This window comes from Takifugu flavidus, chromosome 9, assembly GCF_003711565.1.
Source record: "Takifugu flavidus isolate HTHZ2018 chromosome 9, ASM371156v2, whole genome shotgun sequence".
NCBI classification, from domain to species: domain Eukaryota; kingdom Metazoa; phylum Chordata; class Actinopteri; order Tetraodontiformes; family Tetraodontidae; genus Takifugu; species Takifugu flavidus.
The window spans coordinates 14969937-14992841 of record NC_079528.1 but is presented as its reverse complement, the minus strand read 5'-3'; the positions used below and the strand labels follow the sequence as shown (position 1 = coordinate 14992841).

The following is a 22905-nucleotide window of genomic DNA, read 5'->3' as shown; positions in this document are numbered from 1 at the left end:
GGGTGCATGTGAAAGCAGTCACACTCAGCCAAACCATAATAACCTGAGCATTCCCCTTTTAGATGCTGCCAGATTCCTAACTTTGGTAGGGTTTGAGCATACTTCCATTGTCACGACGAAAGCTCTGTTGATCAGATCAAAGAGGGTCCTGTAACATATAGGTGCAACCTTATGCTAACAACGTATGCTGTCCAAGGATATAATCAAGTGGACCCCAGTTTCAGCCAGGATACCTAAGATTGAACTTTAATTTTTTAAATTCTAACTTATTATTTTGTCATAAAAATAAGTTAGAATTTGAAAATGTATGCTTCACAGGTGGAAGTTCCCTTTCTCCTGGAATAGAGAGTTATCAAAACCTGTGAAGCATAGTAAAGAGACAATAGCAGGTGAGACCAGACCAGCAGGGTGACAGAGGCCTGTCAGGTGATCATGTTTCTGGACCCCGGCAGCCTCGGCCTATAGCAGCATAACTAAGATGTAATAATAATTAGATGACCCCCTAAGTATGATTTAAAAAAAAAAGAGGAAGGTTTTAAGTCTAATCTTAAAAGGAGAGATCAATCAATTAAGAGAGGAGAGGTATAAGTACCTGGGTATTGTGATTGATGAGAATTTGTCACACATAGTAAAATTAGTGCTTAAACTTAAATTGGGGTTTTTCTTTAGAAACAAGTTGTTGTGGTCCTGCTTGCTTCTTCCTGCAGGAGGCGTGGAAGAGCCGGTAATTTTCTACAGCTGGCGCTGCAGGCAGACGCACCTGTCGGCAATTTACAGGCCACCTATTTAAGGACGGGGTCCCGTCCACCAGCATTGCAGTGTTGTTGCATCTCAATGGTCTCCATGCTGCTCTGCTGGAGGGAAGAATGTGCAGGATCGGACTCCCTTGTTTGCTCCTCTCTGGAGCTCTTGGAAAAGCTGGATGAGTGTCACTGTGTTTGACTGCTTTTGGGTCCTGGAGAAAACCAAGGCGGAACACAAGTCCTGTTTTTCCTTACAAGTTAGGAAACGCTTGATCATGACCACTCTCATTCTCTTGGTAAATTATGGAGACTTGCTTTTTCTTAATGCACCTGACACACTGTGCTTTACATTTTATTACTGGTTGAGTCAATCTCATCATCTTCCTATAAAACAGCAAACTGTCCATCTTTGTCCCTAGTTCTTGATGGATTTTTTTTTTTTTGTATAAATCTCTTCTTGGGCTGGTTTTCACCTATTTGTGTTCCTACATGTGAAGAGACTCCAGTCGCTCTAACTCCACACGTTGGTTCTCCAACACAAACCTGGGTAACAAAGCCTTCAGATGTGCTTGGGTTAACCCTGCTCCTTGGTCCTGGACGAGTTCCAGAAGGATCTGAACACATCACTTTGGGGAAATTTCAGGCCACTCTCAAGGACCAAGAGACATTCTACCTATTTGTAATTAGTTTTATTGCTGAAACTATTTAAATTAGTTTGCTCCATCGCATATTTTAGCATAAATTTCGTTTCGTTTTGTTTTCTCCCACTTATCCGGATCCAGGTCGCGGGGGCAGCAGCTTCAGGAGGGATGCCCAGACAGCCCTCTCCCTGGCCACTCAGCTCTTCCGGGGGAACCCCCAGCCGCTCCCAAGCCAGGCGAGAGATGTAATCTCTCCACCTTGTCCTGGGCCGGCCACGAGGCCGGAACACCTCTAAAGGGAGGCGTCCGGAAGGCATCCTAGCCAGATGCCCGAGCCACCCCAACTGACTCCTCTCGATGTGGAGGAGCAGCGGTTCTACTCCGAGCCCCTCCCGGATGTCCGAGCTTCTCACCCTATCTCTAAGGCTGAGCCCGGCCACCCTGCGGAGGAAACTCATTTCAGCCGCTTGTATCCGTGATCTCGTTCTTTCGGTCATCACCCAGCGTTGACGGCCATAGGTGAGGACTGGGACGTAGATCGACCGGTAAATCGAGAGCCTTGCCTTCCGGCTCAGCTCTCTCTTCACCACGACGGATCGGTTAAGCGCCCGCATCACTGCTGACGCCGCTCCGATCCACCTGTCGATCTCCCGTTCCATCCTGCCCTCACTCGTGAACAAGATTCCGAGATACTTGAACTCCTCCACCTGGGGCAGGACCTCCTCCCCAACCCGGAGAAGGCACTCTACCTTTTTCCGAGCGAGGACCATGGACTCTGACTTGGAGGTGCTGATCCGCATCCCTGCCGCTTCACACTCGGTTGCGAACCGTCCCAGCATTTGTTGGAGGTCCCTGCTCGATGGCGCCAGAAGAACTACGTCATCCGCAAAAAGCAGCGACAAATCCTCCGCCCACCGAACTCGACACCCTCCACTCCCCGGCTGCGCCTAGAAATTCTGTCCATAAAAGTTATAAACAGAACCAGTGACAAAGGGCAGCCCTGGCGGAGTCCAACCCTCACTGGGAACGAGTCCGACTTACAACCGGCTATCCGGACCAAACTCCTGCTCCTTTGGTACAGGGACTGGACGGCCCTTATCAAGGGACCTTCCACCCCATACTCCCGGAGCACCCCCCACAGGGTGGGGACCTGGTCATAAGCCTTTTCCAAGTCCACAAAACGATATGGTCGGCCTCACCTCCACACATAGCGTCGGCTCAGGAACCCAAGTCCTTGATGGGGGTTGGACACTCTTCTACACTGGAGTTGCTCAGGGTGAGAGACAGAGAGCGGGGGGTGGGCTTTTTGCTTGCCCCCAGACTCTCTAGTTCGACGCTGGGGTTCTCGCGGTCGAGTGAAAGGGTTGCTTCCCTGCGCCTTCGGGTCGAGGAACAGGTTCTGACGGTTGTTTGTGCGTATGCACCAAACAATAGTTCAGAGTACCCGCCCTTTTTGGAGGATCTAGGACGGACGCTGGATAGTGTCCCAGCTGGGGATTCCATCGTGCTGCTGGGAGACTTCAACGCTCACGTGGGCAACGACAGGGTGACCTGGAAAGGCGTGATTGGGAGGAACGGTCTGCCCGATCAGAACCAGAGTGGTGTTCAGTTACTGGACTTCTGTGCTAGTCGCAGTTTGGCCATAACTAACACTATGTTCGAACTTAAGGTTGTTCATCGGTCCTCTTGGCACCATGACAGCCTGGGCCGTAGGTCAATGATTGACTTTATAGTCGTGTCAGCTGATCTGCGGCCATATGTTTTGGACACTCGGGTGAAGAGAGGAGCAGAGCTGTCAACTGATCACTACCTGGTGGTGAGTTGGATCAGGTGGGGGGGAAGCCACCGCGTGGACCTGGCAGGCCCAAACGCTTAGTGAGGGTCTGTTGGGAACGCTTGGTGGAGGAACCCGTCAGGCTGGTCTTCAACTCCCACCTCCGACAGAGCTTTGATCATGTTCCGAGGGCGGTAGGGGACATTGAGTCTGAGTATTGGCCCGAATATAAGACGACCCTGATTATAAGACGACCCCCTCTTTTTCAAGACTCAAGTTTGAAAAAAGACTTTTTGAACACCAAATTTAATTTTTATACAGAAAATAATTACAGTACATCTGAAACAAATGATTATAACAATATATTTGAGAGAAAAAGCATGTTATTTTGCCTCATTCAAATCATGCAAAAACTGTCTATCACATCTTAATAGCTGAACATTTAAATATGTAAACTAAAGTGCAATCACCTTTCTTGTGTACAGTGACAGGTGTTGGCAAGTCAAAAAACGCAGGTGTCTGATCAGCATTGCCAATCTGATCCAGTGGGTGAGAGTGCTTTTCCTTAAGTTGATCACATAGCGCTGAAAAGACAACAGCTCTCCAGAGTCAGAGGGCAGGCGCTGGGCTAGACTTGTTCTGCGTCGCAGCGTTAGTCCGTGACGCCGCATCATTCTTTTGCACCAGCCGAGGCTCGCTCTGAACTCAGCGGTGGGTATGTTCAGCTCTTTGACTATTTCCACGGCCTTGAGCTGAATGACAGCTCTGCTGATGGGCATCCCGTCCTTTCGTTTCTCGTCCACGTACGCGCACACCCTCCTGTCGAGCTCTTGGAAGCGGCCGCTCTGAGGACCACGGAAAGCTTTTCTCTGACTGTGAGCATTTTTTAGGCCATCTTTTTGAGCTCTCCATCTCCGTACATTACACTCCGTGACACCATATTTCACAGCCGCTTTGCAATTGTTTGAAGACTCTGCCTCATTTATCACCATCATCTTGAAGTTTGCATCATAACTTCTCCTCAGCTGCCGGTTAACCTGGCCGATCTTCGACCCACTTTTCTCCAGATTGTCGCTACGTTTCTCTATTTTCTGTTATCTCTTCTCTTATTTTCTTCTCTTTTCTTTCTTACCGCTATTTTATTTTTCTTCTTCGTGCTACCGCTATTTTTATTTTTATTTTTCGTGACAGGGGTTCGCTTTGGCCTGGGGAGTTAAGTTCAGCATTCGCTTTAAAGATATCTGGCGCCATCTAGCGTTGTGAATGGGTATAATGTCTAGACCCCGAATGTAAGACGACCCCCACTTTTTCAGTCTTATTTCAATGCAAAAAACACCGTCTTATATTCGGGCCAATACGGTAGTTGGTAATGCTCAACCTCCCCCACAAGCTCCAGCTCTTTCCCCGCCAGTGAGGTGACGTTCCATGTTCCAAAAGCCAATTTCCATAACCGAGGATCGGACCGCCAAGGCCCTTGCCTTGGTCTGTCGCCCAATCCACACTGCACCGGACCCTTCATGCTCCTCCTGCGGGTGGTGGGTCCACTGGAGACGGGAGTGTCCACATAGCTGGCCCGGCCACCAGGTGCTCGCCATCGAGCCCCAGGCCTGGCTCCAGGGTGGGGCCCCGGTAACCCTCCGGGCCGGGTACGCTGCTTCCCTTTTAGTTGTTTCATGGTGGTTCTTGAACCATTCTTTGTCTGACCCTTCACCTAGGACCAATCTGCCTTGGGAGACCCTACCAGGGGCAAACTGCCCCGGACAGCATAGCTCCCAGGCTCATTAGGGTACGCAAACTCCTCCACCACGATAAGGTGATGGTTCACGGAGGCATAAATGTTGTTAGTAATTTGTATTCCTAATTATAGTGACTGCTTTTGTTCCACTGTGTATGTACGGCTGTAACTTTGTTTAGCTGCTCTCGAGGCCAGGTCGCCCTTGAAAAAGAAATTTCAATCTCAATGAGTCTTTTACCTGGTTAAATAGAGGATTGATGAATTATGCCTGAATGGACTTTATGACCAGAACATTGGAAGCGATGGTAAACCCAGTGAAAAACACCTCCCCCCTCATTTGGACCGAGATGGCATCTTGATTAACAACCCTCCTGCTTTCCTGACCTTTACTGACTTCATGACCTTTAATACTAGGCTTACTGTATGGCAGGAGACATACTGCCATTCACTTCTGCCAGTCCTGAAAGTCCTTGGAGTAAAAGAGCTGCAGTTGAGGCAGCAGAGAAGGCCTGCAGTGGCTGTTGATCCGTAGTGATTTGTATGTTTAAACTAATGTGCTTTGCAACATTTCAATTTAGCATCCTATAAATATATCTTATACCTTTAAAACATTAAAAATGGAAATTTTTCCATGTTGTAAAATGATCTATCTTGATTTAATGTCATGAGGTCATTTTAATCAGTGCTGAAAGCTTAACCCAGTATTTGGAAACTATTGCTATTGATCTCTTTGTAACTAAAACCAAAAGCTCATATTCATCTATTCATGTCTGATTATTTCCATCCTTGTGGATGAAACCACATGAGTCCCATAAGACAAAGACCTGATGAATTCAGAGATGCTGCGTGGGTGGAGCACGCGTTGTATTTGCAATTGAAATTAAGCTTTTGTCAGACACCATGTGATGCGTCCCCCATCCATTCATCAATCCATCCATTGATCTTTGTATTCATTCTGTCCATCTTGCCAATCAAGCAAGTGTCTGTGGAGTGAACCCCAGCTGATACATGGATGACCCAGCCACACCATTCTTTAGAAAGGTGGGTTTTTCTTTCTTATATTTAATAATAATGATTATTCCTAAGCTAGCTGGCTTCCACTGTGTATTGTCGACCTTGTTGGTTGGTAGGGAACACTCCATATGAACCTGCGAACGGTGAAATGTATTCATTGGTGACCACAGAATGACAAATACTGTTCAGGATCTCCACAGGCAGTCATTGAGAACCTGGAGAGAGGAAGAGAGTGAGCATACTGACATCTCAATGAGCAGGTACACACACACACACACACACACACACACACACACACACACACACACACATAGCTTCTTTAATCATCCTGGTTTACAGACTTTTAAAAATACCTTAATAACGTTTATTCAACCACTGGTTTGCAAAGATCCTCCAGCAGGGGAACATATCACAATAAGTTATTTTATAGCTGTAAATTTACATTTCTTTAAACTGAAAACCGCCGTGTTGTGTTGTGAGCTTTTTGATTTCCTGGCTGAAGACGCAGCTCATCCAAAGATTATTTTGGCTTTTGTGGGCCTAAAATTCTGTGTGTGTTTGTCAAATGATATTAGATTCATAGGATAACATAAATGTCCCCCTGTGGCCTTGAGACAGCGTGTGGTGCTTTCCTGATGAAAATCTTGTTGGTGTTGTGTTGCAGAGCACAATCAGTTAGTGATGACATATCTTCAGAGCTTCAGAGGATCGCCGTCATCAACAGAAAGGATATGAATTCCACCAGTTCTTTTAGCAGGCGAGGTGGCCTGTCCAGGTACACAGGCTGCAGAAGAATCCGCTTCTGTTTTATCAGACCCAGCTGATTTTTCCTTGTATTTCCAACATAGAATAGGGGAACCTTTATGTTTAATACCACAGGAGTATGATAAAGGGTTCACGAGTCCCTCAGTGTCTTTGGGAATGATCTAAAGTCTGCTCCTAATTGTAATAAATATGATAAGAGATTAAGTCATTAGCTGTCATTACTCTGTAGTAATATTCTCATGATTGATACTAATAATATTAATACTACTAATCTATATTGAAACCTCCTGACTATTCTAACAGGGTTAGTTGTAACGTATTCCAACGTTACACATCAATGTGTGATCCTTTCTTCAGGATCGTCACCATGGTGATGACTCTGCGAGACTGGGCACAGAAGACTTTGACTGAGGAAACTGAGCGGCCAGACTCTTTCCTGGAACGCTTCAGAGGCCCTGCAGACATGGACCTACCAGGACCACTGGGCAGATTCAGCCCTTGCCCCACCGGCTCAGAGGCAGACGACAAAGACGGACCCTCCAGATACACGTAAAACAGTTGCTTCTTTAAATATGTGTTCTTTAAATATGTGTTCAACCACCTTCTTCAACCATCGATCAATTTCGCCAGATCAATCTTCTGAATGTGGAAGGAAAGATATTCTTCAGTGTTGTGGCTTAGAGGCTTTCAGCTTTTTTGCAGCAGAACAACTTTGTCGACACCTCTGTGCAGGAAGCAGGTATATTTTGTGTGACAGCACAAGCTAGCACGACTGGTTGGCAGCATCTCGAGGTTGGCATTATGGCGGGCTGCACCATTTCCCCACTAGCGTTTACCATGGCAATGGAGCTCATCATTCGAGCATCTCGTTGGGTGGTTGGAGGGGAACGGTTGAAGAATGGACTGCGTCTTCCTCCAATTAGGGCGTACATGGATGACATGACAACAACAACAACAACAAGGCCATGCACCAAACGCCTACTGGAGAAACTCCAGAAAAACATTCAATGGGCACGGATGGAGATTAAACCCAGCAAATCTGGCAGCATCTCTATTGTCAAAGGACAGCTTGCTAATGAGAGGTTCCACATTAACAACGAACCTGTACCAACAATTTTAGAGAAGCCTATTAAAAGTCTTGGCCGCTGGTACAGTGCAGAGCTCAAAGACTCAAAGCAGGTGGAGCAACTCAAGCAGGACACCATCAGTGGCCTCAGGCAGATCAACAGTACTGCTCTCCCTGGAAAACTGAAACTGTGGTGCTTTCAGTTTGGGCTGCTACCTCGGCTCATGTGGCCAATTTCCATCTATGAGGTCACTTTATCTCATGCCAACCGGCTGGAGAGACTGGTGAATGCGCAGGTGAGGAAGTGGCTCGGACTGCCAAGATGTCTTAGCAGCATAGGCTTGTACGGCAGTGGGCTCCTCTCCCTCCCAATCTCGAGCCTGGTGGAGGAGTATAAATGTGCCAAAGCAAGACTTTGAAATGACTCTTACTGAATCCCGGGATCCCTTTGTCAGAGGTGCTGCTCCAACCCTAGCAACGGGAAGGAAATGGAAGCCATTGGCAGCGGTCGCAGAGGCAAAAACCAGCCTGAGGCACTGGGATATAGTAGGGCATGTCCAGCATGGCAGGAACGGCCTTGGCATGGAAGCAACAACACCTACATGGCAAAAAGCGACCCCGGCCGAACGGCACATGGTAGTGGAGGAGGTGCGCCATCAGGAGGAAGCAGCTAGGTGCGCCAAAGCGGTCTCTCAAGCACAGCAAGGCTGCTGGATGAAGTGGGAGGGTGTTGAGAGGAGGAGAATTACATGGAGCGAGTTGTGGAGCATGGAGTCTAGCAGGCTTAGTTTCACCATTAGAGCCGTGTACAATGTCCTTCCCTCTCCAACCAACTTACATCTCTGGTATGGAGAAGAACCAGCCTATCCACAGTGTGCAGCGCCTGCAAGCCTCAAGCACATCTTGGTGGGTTGTAAGATCAGCCTGACTCAAGGAAGGTGCACCTGGCGCCACAATCAAGTATTGAAGTGCTTGGCGGCTGAACTTGAGAAGAGGAGGGTAAAGATCAATTCCATGCCTCCAAATTCCCAACCTGTTGCCCCATGGAAAATGTCCTTCGTTCGGGGAGGGGAGAAACAAGGGAGTAAGCCAGCTCCTCCTGAGGCCGGCGCCCTCACCATTGCCCGAGACTGGGAAATGTGGGTGGACCTCAGCCAGAGGCTTATTTTTCCATCTGAAGTCGCAGTTACCAACTTGCGTCCAGACCTGGTCCTATGGTCCAAATCCTGTCGGCGCGTTTTCATCGTGGAGCTCACCGTCCCATGGGAGGAGGCAATCGGTGAGGCATACGAACGGAAGAGACTACGTTATGCGAACCTAGCAGCTGAAGCAGAGGGGCGGGGCTGGAGTGTAAAAGTGTGGCCTGTGGAGGTAGGCTGCAGAGGCTTTGGTTCCAGAACCACCACAAAGCTCCTGAAGGAAATGGGCATCAGAGGGCAGGCCCAACGGAGGGCAGTAAAAGAGCTCGCTGCCACAGCAGAGCAAAGCAGTCACTGGCTGTGGTTGAAACGGAGGGACATATTGTGAGCGGCCAAGTGATCATGTGGTGCCATTGTGCAACACACACACCTAGGTTTGATCAGCCAGTGGTGGGCCAACCTTGGTGGAGGGTGTCTTGTGTTTAAATGGCTGAAACACCTAATGATGCCAAGGCACACAACTGATGATGTGTCGAGCTGGTGACACCACAGAATCATGAGTGCCAATCCTGCTCCATCCAAGTCTTCTTCACTTGCCATGAATAGGTCGGGACTCTAACACCTAGTCCTATAGAGAAGTTTGTAGATAAAGAACGATGCACTGTGTGTTTTGTCTTCAGGAAGAAGCGTTGCAAGGCCACAGTGGTCTCACCGTCTGATGATACCTACTATTACTGGCTGATGGTGATCGGTGCTGCTGTGCTCTATAACTGGACCCTGCTTGTTGTAAGGTCAGAGACAATCACAGTTGGTATCCATAATCTATGCACTTACATTAATAATTGTGATGTCATTAGATATGTTTGGAATAATAAGTGTATCATGAAAAATCACATATTTATCTACATACTTAGTATGTTGCATAAGCTAACTGATCCTTTTAGTTTAGCCTAACTGGCTGCTGAATCCAGCAAGAACATTGACATTTGACCAATGTAGGATCTGAATTACGTTTCTTATTGCCAGAACGGCTGTGCCAATGTTGGAAGTCTTTCCACAGTGTATCAGCATTCTGACAGAGAAATGGCCTGTGATAATGCACAGTTAATGTTAGCAGTGACGAATCATCACTTTTAATTTCTCATGCAATTCATTACATAGTCCATTGGATGACCCACCTGCATACATGCTAGCGTACTACAAACAAACATTCATAACCATATTCAACCGTAGAGAACATTTGAAATGTCCATGCCTACTTTCATTCTAATTAATGTTGCCTGCTGCAACTTTAGCATTGGTCTTCAAATTCTACTGTGCTTTCAGCCGTCTCGCTCTTTTAAACGCATTTCCTGTGCAGGACCTCATGTTGTTCCTGACTATGTCCCAGTGTTGCTGGGAATTATGAGGAGGTCTGTACGGAATCAGTGGTAACTGGAAACCTGGATGCTGAAATGCTCTTCGTGGTCGGTAGATCAGTGGAGGGTGGCGCTACAGACCAGAACTCTAACACACACACACACACATTTTTGTCTTAAGGTTGTATACCTCTGACCTATAGGACTTGCATACAGGAAGAGGCTGCTTCTACCAGTGTGTCACCTGTGTGTGACTGTACACTACTGTAAGCTCTGCTGCTGAAATATCTGGGTTTATGTCCTCTTGTAGAGCCTGTTTTGATGAGCTCCAGAGGAGGAATGTGTTCATGTGGTTAGTACTGGACTACTTCTGTGATGGCATCTACATCCTGGATATTGTTGTTCATCTCCACACAGGTGCTTGACAGGAAATGACTCCAAATATAACTTCTGCACGGAAATGTTTAATTTCTGGTTCTTAATGTCTCCTGCTCAGGGTTCTTAGAGCACGGCTTGATGGTGAAGGATTTTAAGCGCCTAAGACAGAAATATGCAGGAACCTTGCTGTGTAAGCTTGACATCTGCTCCATCCTTCCAACTGATCTCTTTTATCTGACCATTGGCATCAGCTACACGCCTCTCCTGCGCTTCAATCGCCTTCTCCGTCTGTATCGCCTCTTTGAATTATTTGAGCGAACGGAGACACGGACTGGCTTCCCAAATGCTTTCCGCATTTGGAAACTTGTCCTGTACATTTTGGTCATCATCCACTGGAACGCATGCGTATATTACAGCTTCTCCAAGTTCCTGGGCCTTGGATCTGATTCATGGGTTTATCCTAATGCATCCGATCCGATGTCTGCTTCCCTGAGACAGAGCTACATTTACTGTCTGTACTGGTCCACTTTGACCCTAACAACCATCGGAGAGACTCCCCCTCCTGTTAGAGATGAGGAATTTTTGTTCATGATCTTTGACTTTCTGGTAAGTCTTTCATAAGGCAACATCGGAAAGTGCATTTTATCGAAATTCAGTTAAAGGAAATGACTAATTTGGATTCTTCTGACAAGGTTGGCGTGCTGATTTTTGCCTCCATCGTGGGTAATATCGGAGCTATGATTTCAAATATGAATGCAACAAGAGCCACCTTTCAGAATCGAGTGGACATCCTGAAACACTACATGCAGTTCAGGCATGTGAGCAAGGGTCTTGAGCAGCGTATTATCCACTGGTTAGACTACATCTGGACCAATCAGAAAACAGTAGATGAACAGGAAGTCTTCAGGAGTCTGCCAACCAAACTGAGAGCAGAGATTGCTATCAATGTTCACTTGGACACGCTGAAAAAGGTCAATTCCTGCATTATTGTTTGTGTCTGTCAACTACCGTAATTGTCTGGCTCTCATCATCATATTTTGCAAACTGTTATTATTCATACAGGTGTGGATTTTCCAGGACTGGGAGGCGGGCCTGCTCGTAGAATTGGTGCTAAAACTTCAGCTGCAGGTTTTCAGTCCTGGAGACTACATATGTAGGAAGGTCAGTGTTAGCTCTTTTGTAATTACCTGCTTAATTAACACTCATATTTGGAAAACCACAGGGAAGTGCTTGTTAAGTGTGCCCCATCATTTCAATCACATCAATCCATCTTTATTCATAGAGTGTCTGTTAAAATTAAGATAGTCTCCAGGCGCTTTACAGAATCCCAGGGCCTGACCCCCAACAAGCAACAGTGGCAATGGAAAAACTCCCCCTTAACAGGAAGAAACCTTGAGCAGGACCAGGCACATACAGGGGAAACCCTCCTGCAGTTGGGGGGCTGGAGAGAGAGGAGAAGGGGAAAAGGCAGGTAAAGGAGAGAATAGGCAGAGCTCATAGAAATATATTAATTAAAATGAGCTCAGAAGCAGTGCTTGAGGAAGATGCTGAACCAAAAATAACAGTTTTGCTTTGAGCTCCCTTCAGACCTCTGAGTGCCTCACCTTGTGTAAGGTTTAGCTCAGCCACCCTATGAATGAAAGTTGTTTCAGCTGCTTGCATTACAATCTTGTTTTTTCATAATTGCCCAAAGCTCCGGACCATTGTTGGGGTTTGGAACATCTTAGATAACCTTGCCCTCTGGCTCAGCTCTCTTTACCACAACAGACCAAATGAGTGTTTTCGCAGTACTGCAGATGCTGCCCCGATCCATCTTTCAATGTCCTGACCCATTGTGCCCTCATTGGTGAACAACATCCCAAGATACTTGGGTGGTTGAGTGGGTGATCCAGTCTAAACAAGGGTGCTGGATGACATCCTCTGAGCCTGACCCTCTCACCATCTGACCCACCTGGCTTCTACAAGAAATTCTGTCCAAAAAAATGACAAGGATCGTTGACAAAGGCTAGCCCTGGTGGAGTCCAGCCCTCATGGAGAGCAAGTATGACCCCGTGCAGGCCACGCAAAGGAACCTCACACTCCCTCAATACAAGGATTAGATGGACATTAGTTAGATCCATCCACCCCATAATTCCAGGATGTCAATAGTAGGTGATGCAGATAAGTTTGGGGGACAGTTGAGTCCTGTCTGTGAGTGTGTTGTCCTGGACAAGTCGCCTCCTTGCTTTGGTAACTGCATGAGACGTTGGGATGCAGGTGAACAGTGAGATGACATCGTAGGATACTGTGGTGTCGTCTGTGACTAATTTGAGGGTCCCAGGAGCTCTTAACATCTAGATTCTTTAGCTTTATTAAATTGGAGTTATTTTCAGTTGCATCTATTTTTAAAGCACATTAGAGACCCAATAAACACATGAGATAATGACAAAAGGCAGCTTATTGTAATTCACCTCTTCTGGTCCTGAACAAGCAGCAGGAGCCCCTGGTGCCTCCATGTATTTCTGTAGGTCACACATTCGGTTTAATTTGAAAAGAAATATAGTGGTGCTAATAAAACTTTAACGGTCCCCATTCAAACATGTAGCTTTTGTGACCCTGAAAAGGGATGACATGTATAAATTTATTATCTTTGTTGACTGTTGAAGTCTCTTGTGCCTGTTTTCCTTCAAGGGAGATGTCGGTAAGGAGATGTACATTATTAAGGATGGAAAGCTGGCGGTGGTGGGAGAGGATGGCATCACCCAGATGGCTGTGTTGACCTCAGGAAGTTGCTTTGGAGAAATCAGCATCCTGAACATAAATGGCAGCAAAATGGGAAACAGACGTACAGCTAACATCCAAAGTCTGGGATACTCGGACCTGTTCTGCCTTTCCAAACAGAACTTGATGGACACACTGCAGGAGTTTCCTGAAGCCAGGGCCCAACTGGAACAGAGGGGCCAAGATATTCTGCAGAAGGAGGGGCTTTTGGAGAACGTCAATTTGTCCGCAGGAGACAATCTCGAAGAAAAGCTGGAGAAGTTGGAATCTAACCTGGACCAGCTGCAGGTCGGCAGCCGTACGATCCCATCATAACATCCCCATGTCTTTGGTTGTCATAATGTTGACCATGTCTCCTAATTCCAGACCCATGTGGCCCGTCTGCAGAGTGAGTTCGCCTCTTCCCAGCTCCAACTTAAACAGAGGATTACGATCCTTGAAAACCCTACCACCATTGTGGCCGCTGGCAGCAGCTTCCTGCCGGCTGCTGATGTTAGTGAGGGCGCTTGTGGTGGTGACGTGTGTGAAGTGAGATCAGCCTCTGGCTCTGAAATAGCAACATCGTTATGGGAGCAAAATGCTGCAGTTGATCATTATGTAGGAGGCCTTCTGTAAAGAAGCTGGCGCTAAAAATAACAGCCACTTTTGTTGCATTCTGCTTCAAACTATGTTCAAAAGAGTGGTGTGACTTTTTACTGTCTCTTTTAAGGAAATTTACCACAAAATTTACAAATTAAACCAAATTTACCCCCAAGTTTTACATCAAAGTAGACTACACATCTAATAAAAATCCCCCAAACTATGTTTTGTGGTTATTTTAGAGAGTGAATATCATGATGGTATAAAAGATCATTTCGATGACATGGTGGGTTTTGCTCCTTATGTGGTTGTCTGCACACTGTGCACACTCCAGGGCTTCTCCTGGTTCCTCCTCTTGCCACCACCCAAGAGATTTGGATTTAGGATAAGAGTTATTATCATAGCAGGACTTCTGCTCATTAGGGTTTTCCAGCCAGAATCCCTCCCCTGAGCTGGTACACATCCGCTGATACCTCCATGTTGTTGTCCATTCTTTTGTCCAATATAGTTATCCCTCTTTCCTTCTCTCATTTTATTTTAAGATATGAGGTTGAGTGTGATTTCAAATTCTTATACAACAGTTCTATTCATGTTATCTCAGTTATAGGTGACTATAACAACTATAACAGTTTAATCCACTTGTACTCATCTTTGTTATAGTGTTTGTATCAGTGTTATGCTGAAACAGCAGATGTTGATAGAAGTCTTGTTTCTAATAAATATGTCCTGCTAAGCAGTTCAAAACGAAGCAGTTTTTCATCTTTGATTGCACCTCATACGGCTGTTAGCTGTCTAGTTTTTGCTCTCCAGTTTGTGTTACTTCATGATAGTTTTCCATGTTGTGAGGGTCCATTTCACCCCTGGATTACCCTTGTTAGTCATAGCAGGTCTGGAGATTGTCATTGCCTAAAAGGGAATGGGGGCATTTTTTTCCTCAGTGTTTTTTCATTGTATTGGTTATTTGTAGTGTATAAAATGAATGTAACAAGCTTGGCAGTATATTAATTTAATAGCCTCAAAACTAAAGCCAAGGAATGGAATGAAGTTATATTCTGCTGTTATTCTTTATTTCTTTTTATAAATGGGTAGATTATTGTGTTTTGATAATTTTGTGAGATCTTTTGGTAGGTTGATACCTAAGTATTAAAGACTCTTTCAATCCTTATTTATATAGAGTCTGTTACAATCAATACTGTTTCTAGTCACTTTCCAGAATCCCAGGGCCTGACCCCCAACAAGCAACAGTGGCAAGGAAAAACTCCCCTTTAACAGGAAGAAACCTTGAGCACGACCAGGCTCATGTAGGGGGACCCTCCTGCTGATGGGGGGGGGGGGGGGGTAGAGAGAGGAGAAGGGGGAGGACAGGTGGAGGAGAAATTAGGCAGAGACCAGTGAAATACATTAATAATACAAGCAGCTGGTATAACAGTAGAGTGGGTCAGCTGGGTCGAAGGTCGGCCAGCATACAGCTATAAAGGGAGAGGAGAGGAGAGGCAGATTTTTCTCTTCACAGGTAGAAACCTGGTAACTGTTTAGGTGTAGCTTACACACACAGTGGATGTGACGGTGTGATTATCTCTTTGTCAGCCATGAATGCTGATAACAGGTTTCCTCTAACCTTTGACAGTTCCGACAGCTGACTGAGGTGTGGTGTTCTCAATGCAGTTAATCATCAACCACTTATTGGTAATGAACAGTGGCTGGTTAGAGCCAGTAATAATGTTTGCTTTCACGAGGGCTCAGAAATCCCTCAATAAGTGTTTATCTGCACAGGTAGGACAGCTACAGGTGTGGTTGGTAGGAGGTAAACAAACATCCCTTCTTCAAGTGGGTGGACTGTGAAAGTCTGAAGCCTCTATGTGGGAAGGTTGTGCCTCTGTTGGGGTGGTGGGGGGGCAGGGAACGGTTGACTTGAGCAAAGTCCTCTAGACTGCAGGACAACAGCAGGTGATTGTGCAGCAGCAGCAGCAGCAAAGCAGCAGCAGCAGCAGGTAGACACTGAAACAGCACTGACAGTAAAAGGTTTCCTGCTTTCTTTGTGTTCCCTTTCAGGTTACAGCTTTATCTCAATCTGATTTATCTGTGGAGGTTCTCAGTCGTCCAGGTCAGGGTAATTCTGGTTGATGAATCAACTGGACTGTTTGAGTTCCATGAAGACGTTTCATCACTTCATCAGTTCTGACTGTTGGGGTTCCAGCTAATTCTACTCTTCAGGACATTAGCACATTTGTAGCTTCAGTCACTTGGTTGTTGGTTGTTCCACCCCTCATTATGCAGGTTGTTGAAACTTCTCTTGACGCAATGGGTTAGACTTAGTAGCCATGCGTGAATGGCCTCTTCTCCTCCTGGGGAGGTTTTTCAACACTGTATTGTAAACAGGTGAGAGGTGATGTCACAGACCCCCACCTCTGGTTAATGAAGGTCTTTCTAGTTTGACATAGATGGCTTCTTTTTCACTCCTCTCTTCAACCGTCTGTCTTCACTGGCCAAAACCTGTACATCACTGTCCTCAAACAAGTGTCTTTCATCCTTCAGATACAGGTGGACTGCTGAGTCCTGGCCTGAGGACTTGGCTCTTCTAGGAAAGACCACAGAGCACATCTAAAACTAACAGGATTTTGCCAACAAGGTCAAGGAAGTAATATTAGAGCCAGATGAAACGGTATCATATGATGTCACCTCTCTTCACTTGCAGGATAACCCACTAGCCGCCAGGACAAACCTCACTCTGGACCATATTTGCGCACTGCTGGACGTCTGCCTAATGACCACCTATTTTCAATTTCAGGAAAGTTTCTACAGACATGGGCTCTCACCCGTGTCTCCCATAGTTGCCAACCTATATATTGAGGATACAAGTGGAGAGCAGAGCCTTGACTTCCTTCACAGGAACCGCTCCCAGCCACTGTGGACGGAAATGTGGATGACACATGGGTCAAGATCAGAACACTGGAAGTAGAAGCCTCCACGGAACATATCAACACTGTAGACAAAAACATCAAATGCCCCCGGAAGATGTCAGAGGAACAAGTCTGTTCTTCTTGGACTGTGCTGTGCACGTCAAAGGAGACGGGAGCCTGAACATCAAGATCTACAGAAAACCCACCCACACGGATCAATACCTTCTTTTTGACTCCCACCACCCACTGGAGCACAAGCTAGGTATCATCAGAACCTGACACCACCGCTCCCAGAACATAACCACCAGAACAGAGGGAAAGGAGGAAGAACATAAAGGGAGACCTCAAAACATGTGGCTGCCCTGGTTGGTCCTTCATCAAATCCTCTAGAAAACCCAGAGGAGACACAGAAGAATCAGCCAAAATACAGAACAACATCATCATTCCATACATTGCAGGGCTTTCTGAGAAACTCAGGAGGATTTTCAACAAACAAAACATTCCGATGCACTTCAAGCCCTCCAACACCCTGAGACAGAAGCACGTCCACCCAAAGGACAAAACACTGAGACACAAACAGAGTAACGTAGTGTCTGTAGTGTCCAGTGCAGCGAGGAAGACCCAGACTTGTATGTTGGGGAGACAAAATAACCACTTCACAAGCGCATGGCCCAACATAGAAGAGCCAACTCCTCAGGCCAGAACTCAGCAGTCCACTTACATCTGAAGGACAAAGGACTCTTATTTGAGGACAGTGATGTACAGGCCAGGGAAGACAGATGGTTTGAGGGAGGATTGAAAGAAGCCATCTTTGTCAAACTGGAAAGAGCAGCAATAACCAGAGGTGGGGGTCTGAGACATCACCTGTCACCTCCCCAGGAGGAGAAGAGGCCATTCACACATGGCTACTATTGAACCCCAGTGTATCAGGGGACATTTCAACAGAAGGAGCACTCTCCAGCACTCCCTCTAAGGACTCCAAAAAGGGTGGATACGCTGAACTGCTGTTTGGGCCATAGGCACTAACAACAGTCAGGATCCGTCCCCCCACCCGAAGGCGAAGGGAGGCTGCCCTCTCATCCACAGGGGTAAACTCCAATATACAGGCACTAAGCTGGGGAGCAACGAGGATTGCCACTCCTGCCCGTCGCCTCTCCCCATCGGCAACTCCAGAGTGGTAGAGAGTCCAACCCCTCTCGAAAAGACTGGTTCCAGAGCCCTTGCTGTGCCTCAAGGTGAGGCTAACTATGTCTAGTCGGAACTTCTCAACCTCGCGCACCAGCTCAGGCTCCTTTCCAACCACAGAGGTGACATTCCATGTCCCTAGAGCCAGTTTATGCAGCCAGGGATCAGACCGCCAAGGTCACTGCCTTCGGCCGCTACCCAACATACAATGCACCCGACCCCCTTGGCCCCTCCTGCAGGTGGTGAGCCCACGGGAAGAGGGTCCCATGTTGCCTCTTCGGGCTGTGCCCGGCCGGACCCCATGGGCAGAGGTCCGGCCACCAGGCGCTCGCCAACGTGCCCCACCCCCAGGCCTGGCTCCAAGAGGGGGCCCCGGTGACCCGCATCCAGGCAAGGGAAACTTGGCACCAATGTTTATCATCATTAGGGGGTCATGGGCTGCGCTTTGTCTGATCCCTCACCTAGGACCTGTTTGCCATGAGTGGCCCCACCAGGGGCATAAAGCCCCAGACAACGGAGCTCCTAGGATCCACCCCCAACAGTCAGTTAAAACTGAGGAAGCCTCTTGGATGAGAGGTGAAACGTCTTCATGGAACTCAAAGAGTCCAGTTGATTCAGCAACCAGAAAAACAAACTCTGACTTGTTCTCAGATCCAAACGGTTCCTTTGGTTTGGTTTAGGTAGTTATGGCACAATGCTGCAGAGGCTTTTCCTCTTTCTCAGCTCCAGTAGAACCACCATCATGAGCTGGAGGTCCTGGATCATATCCCTGTAGCTGCACTAACATGTGCTGTTCTCTAGCGGCTGTACTGACTGCTGAACATGTGTCTCCAGGCATGATTGAGAGCTTCTGGTCCACCACCCAGCAGCACCCATGGCTCTGGGGGCTCTACTGCTTCATGGTGGGCCTCCCCATCGTGCTTTTTATTAGCCTCAGGTGGCCTGACAAGGTATCATCCTTCACACATCCATCCTTCATCCATCCATTAATCCATCCGATTGTTGATGTGAATATAGACATAATTATATAGTTTCACTCTCAGTTAAATAGATTCTAATATATTTTATTGATTTTGCTGCTTGAGGTCAAATCAGTTCACTTTCTGCCTCAACCTGGTGTAGTTTACAGTCCAGCCGCCAGGTGGCAGAAAAGTGCTTCAATCAACTGGGATGACTGGGTGGCTTCATTGATGGTCACCTCAGCTGCATCGAGACCATTTTACAAGGGTTCAACCTTAAAATGCGCGCGTGTGCGCACACACACACACACTCACACACACTCACAAGCTGCTGTGTATCTGCAGAGGTTTGGTCCTTCCAACCATCAGTACTACTACATGGACTCTGATGATGCTCGGTCAGGTGACCCACAGCTGACAGGGATGGAATCAGAGGACAAGAAAGGTAAGGGTTGACTTTGTGCACAAACACGTTGAATGGAATGTTGTGGACCGATGTGTGGATGGGATGTTTCAGAGGCTGCTGATGGAGCAGTGCTGAGGAAGAGAGGAGCCAAGAACTAGTCTGGCGTGGAGCCGAAGGTGAGCTTCAGTCGATTGTGGCTGATCATCACCACAATCACCATTACAGGACTTAGGATTCCAGCCTTTATCTCACTCACATTGAATGAAAACAGGGATCACACCTGTATTTACACGCGTGTGAAAATGCTGACTCTTAAGAACATGTCTGTCTCCTCCTGATAATAAAAGCATGACGATCAGATGCAACAGGAGGTGATCTGGTTTTCTTGTGTGCAGCCTCACAGTTCAGCGTAAGGAAGAGCCTGCTGCATCACCGACACACATGCTTGGAAGGACGGCTGTATCTGACATCCTGGCCCCAGTGTCTTAGATTTTAAGTTAAAAACCTTTTCAGTTCTGTCCGTATCAAGTGATTGATTATGTGTGTTATACTGACAAGTGACATAAAACACAGTTTTGAGAGTCTTTTTGTGGAAGCTAGTTAAAAAGCTGTTGTGTTTGCAGAGCTGATTAAGTCAGAACACACTCACGGAGCCCAGGATGAAACGCTAACATCTCTGGGTCAGTTCCTGGGGCTGATGTTTTGGCTGCAGTATACTGCAATATGCTACAGAAGAGAGAATGACAGGACACTAAAATGGATGGGTCAAATCTCTCTTTATGAAGTTGGTATCTGATTTGGAGGTTAAGGGGAAATAAATTCATCACGCTGAGCAATTGTCTGTTTTTCTTAGTTCTCATCAATGTCTGATTCTATCTGATTATTTATTTTAGGCATTAGCTGCCCAACAGCCATTATTGCATTTGTGAAGCTTTTATTTGTAAAGAGGAAAAAGGAGCATTTCTCTGATGTCCTCTGCAGGTCTGGCACTTTGAACCAGGTCCAGATCCAGAGGTGAGGGTGAAACTTCGAGCCTGTCAGAGGTTTCTGTGTTTGAGGCTTTCAGCAGTGTGTTTTCCAGTAGCTGATGCTTCTCATGAATGTGAGATTAAAGCAACCTTGCCTTGGCTGCACTGGAGATCAAAGACCTGCAGACATCCTCACACGCTCTCATAAGTGTGGCTGACAGTTCTGAACCGGTACAATCGGAGATCTTTAGTTCACTGTCCGGATGAAAAAAGATGTCATGTTTAAGAATTTTTGACAAAGGTGTTTTTGCTCTTTTCACCAAGGGAGGTCATCAGTTTCCAGGGCAACAGAGACGTGCTGCTGCCACTACTTTAATATTCCAAACTTCTCCCTGAAGCTACTCAGTCAGCGCTGCTGCAAAGAGCCACAACTGGCGTTCTGCTCTGATCTCAGAGGGAGAAGGCTCCCCAGGAGGCTGAGCCCCCCTCTGGGGCTGGGACGTCCCAGCAGTGCAGGGGGACCTGGGTCATTTGGAAGATTCAAGTTGAATTCATTCATCCTCTGGTGCTGGTGAGGATAGGCCCCAGTTTTGCTTGAAGCACCGATGGGAGGAGAGAGAAAGAGAAATAGGGAGGTGGAAGCTGCTCATGACCAGAAGTGAGTGAAAAGCAGGAATATGGAAAAGTGGCGGCAGGGAGAAGGAAATGGGAACTTTCACATGTACTCTTGAGCAGACTCCCACTCTGAAAATGAGAGCTTTAAAAATGAGTTCATGTTAGTAGAGATTGTAGTGGACATCCAGAGGGGTCCAGGAGGGCTGGAAAAGACCCAAATAAAGAGTAGTTCTCAAAGGGCTTCAGTCTCGCTACCACATAGAGCGCTCTCTTCAGGTGCTCCCAACACACCTGAGTAAAGCTGTTCTGGGATGTTCTGGGATGTCTAGGACACAAAATTCATTGAGGCACATGAGCAACAGCAGTTCCAGTCAGGCTCGGTGTAATTGGGCGATGGTGGGAGATCAGGCGACCAACAAAGGTGGAAACACACCTGCTGCAGACGAAGAAGAAGGATCTGAAATGATAGCAAACATCAGTGAAGAGGAAAAACAGATTCATTAAAAGATGACAACTGTGACATCTATTGAGCCAATGAGACCTGCACTATGATCCTCACCCAGGCACAATTATAGCCGCATTAAGGATTGTGGTAGCAGGTGAGAGAAACAAGAGCTCTTCATGTCCATCACAGCCTACATGGACAGAGGTGGCCTGATAAAGCACAACCTGTTTACAACCCTGACAGGCTTCAGGTTACTGGCCAGTCGAGCTGCCTCCGATGAAAAAGTGTCCTGCTAATTGGTTTGTCATTCTTTTAGTATTAATTATTATATCCCAATGTTACAGTAGTATTGTTTATTTTTATTGTAATCTGGTCCAGGTTTGAGGAAGCTAAGTAGAAAGGTTTGGGATCTGGACCAGGTCCAAATTGGTATCCATGAAAAAAGGGGAGAAAAGTTCCTTTTTCAGTAAAGGTGTTAGCTAAAACCCAACTCCAGGGTGGTGGTGTGTCAGACACCTGTGGTTTTGGTTTCTCTCCTTTACTTTTTAGAACAGATGCAAACACATTTTGGTTCATTAGTGCAACACATTATAGTGACTTTATGTACATAGTAATTCTGGAAATAGAATCCACTGCGCTGTCTTGCCTTCATTTCAAGGCACAAACAGCTTTGGCTTCTGTAGGTTTGTTGTTTTTGAGCAAGAAATCTGCCTTCAGACCCCTGTTTTAATCCAATCAAATGTAGCTTGATTTAACGAACGGGGCAACCAATCAGAGATTCTCTTCCCACTGAATCCACAGGTTAATCAACCCCGCCCGTCCCGGCGGACTCTTCCGCAGTTCAAACCAGGCCCACCGTCTGCGGTTATCGGACCACTGATTGGCTAAAGGCTTTGGTCAACAGACAGCTCGCCAGTGAGTCCTCCGGAACGAGGGGACTAACGCAGGCTGCTTCAGCTGTAGGTTACATTGAGTCATTGCCTTATAGTGTATTTTAGTGTTGTAGAGAATAACCCAGCGTCTCTGCCCGGAGAATGTAAAAGTACGAGACGCGCTTTCATATGCTAAGTAAGCTAACACTAGCTGTAATGCTAGCTTGTTAGCTCGGCGTTCGTCTTTTGGTTTGCAGCTGAATCCAAAATAAGCAGCAGTAGTCATTTATTTCCTGCTTGTCCGCATTTTATTTGCTATTTTCAACTATAGCGTCCAGCTGGTACCTGTCCACTACTCAAATGTCCTCGCAGCCCGGCCGGTTTATGCTAGCCGCTTAGATAACCTCTGCCTGTTTGTCTCCAAGGTGACGGTGGCTGTCGCTGTGCTCGTGCCATCTAGACGTTTATCTGGCACGTGCCTGGTATCAGGCGTTGACGTATATGTGGCGCAGGGCGGGAAGGACTGGAGAGGGGGCAGATGCGTCCTTCTGGAGGGCTCGCAGTCGGAGCAGCGTGCAGGTCTGACCTGGACTAGCAACCCAA

General features: G+C 46.9%; 1 protein-coding gene and 2 long non-coding RNA genes across 10 annotated transcripts; 2 read left to right on the top strand and 1 right to left on the bottom strand.

The window, feature by feature from the left end:
• Positions 1–807: 807 nt before the first annotated feature.
• On the top strand, positions 808–14700 carry LOC130531556 (cyclic nucleotide-gated olfactory channel-like). 4 transcript variants are annotated; one of them, XM_057043601.1, is made up of 12 exons: positions 808–1039; positions 5870–5934; positions 6108–6167; positions 6572–6682; positions 7030–7221; positions 9558–9668; positions 10546–10652; positions 10732–11219; positions 11306–11584; positions 11676–11774; positions 13284–13661; positions 13740–14700. In XM_057043601.1, exons 2-12 carry the CDS (start codon positions 5906–5908, stop codon positions 13986–13988), a joined length of 2103 nt encoding a protein of 700 aa, XP_056899581.1. In that variant the 5' UTR covers positions 808–1039; positions 5870–5905; the 3' UTR covers positions 13989–14700. The 4 variants fall into 4 exon arrangements, with proteins under 4 accessions (XP_056899581.1, XP_056899579.1, XP_056899578.1 ...); XM_057043599.1 differs by having other exon boundaries at positions 6097–6167; XM_057043598.1 differs by having other exon boundaries at positions 6078–6167.
• A 1085-nt stretch (positions 14701–15785) lies between these two features.
• Positions 15786–20234, top strand: LOC130531809 (uncharacterized). 5 transcript variants are annotated; one of them, XR_008952199.1, is made up of 6 exons: positions 15952–15967; positions 16488–16581; positions 18872–18987; positions 19342–19441; positions 19514–19578; positions 19798–20234. It is a non-coding gene; the product is annotated as an uncharacterized LOC130531809 (long non-coding RNA). The 5 variants fall into 5 exon arrangements; XR_008952198.1 differs by lacking the exons at positions 15952–15967; positions 16488–16581 and adding an exon at positions 15786–15943; XR_008952197.1 differs by lacking the exon at positions 16488–16581 and having other exon boundaries at positions 15812–15967.
• On the bottom strand, positions 20160–22781 carry LOC130531813 (uncharacterized). The gene is made up of 2 exons (XR_008952205.1): positions 22648–22781; positions 20160–21442 (listed from the first exon to the last, which is right to left on the bottom strand). It is a non-coding gene; the product is annotated as an uncharacterized LOC130531813 (long non-coding RNA).
• Between the last annotated feature and the right edge of the window lie 124 nt (positions 22782–22905).

Coding starts and splice junctions, on each gene's coding strand:
- LOC130531556 (XM_057043598.1), top strand. CDS start 5,906: ATGACCCAGCCACACCATTCTTTAGAAAG. Junction 9,669..10,545: donor TGGACCCTGCTTGTTGTAAG/GTCAGAGACAAT, acceptor GTCCTCTTGTAG/AGCCTGTTTTGATGAGCTCC. Junction 13,662..13,739: donor CTAACCTGGACCAGCTGCAG/GTCGGCAGCCGT, acceptor TCCTAATTCCAG/ACCCATGTGGCCCGTCTGCA.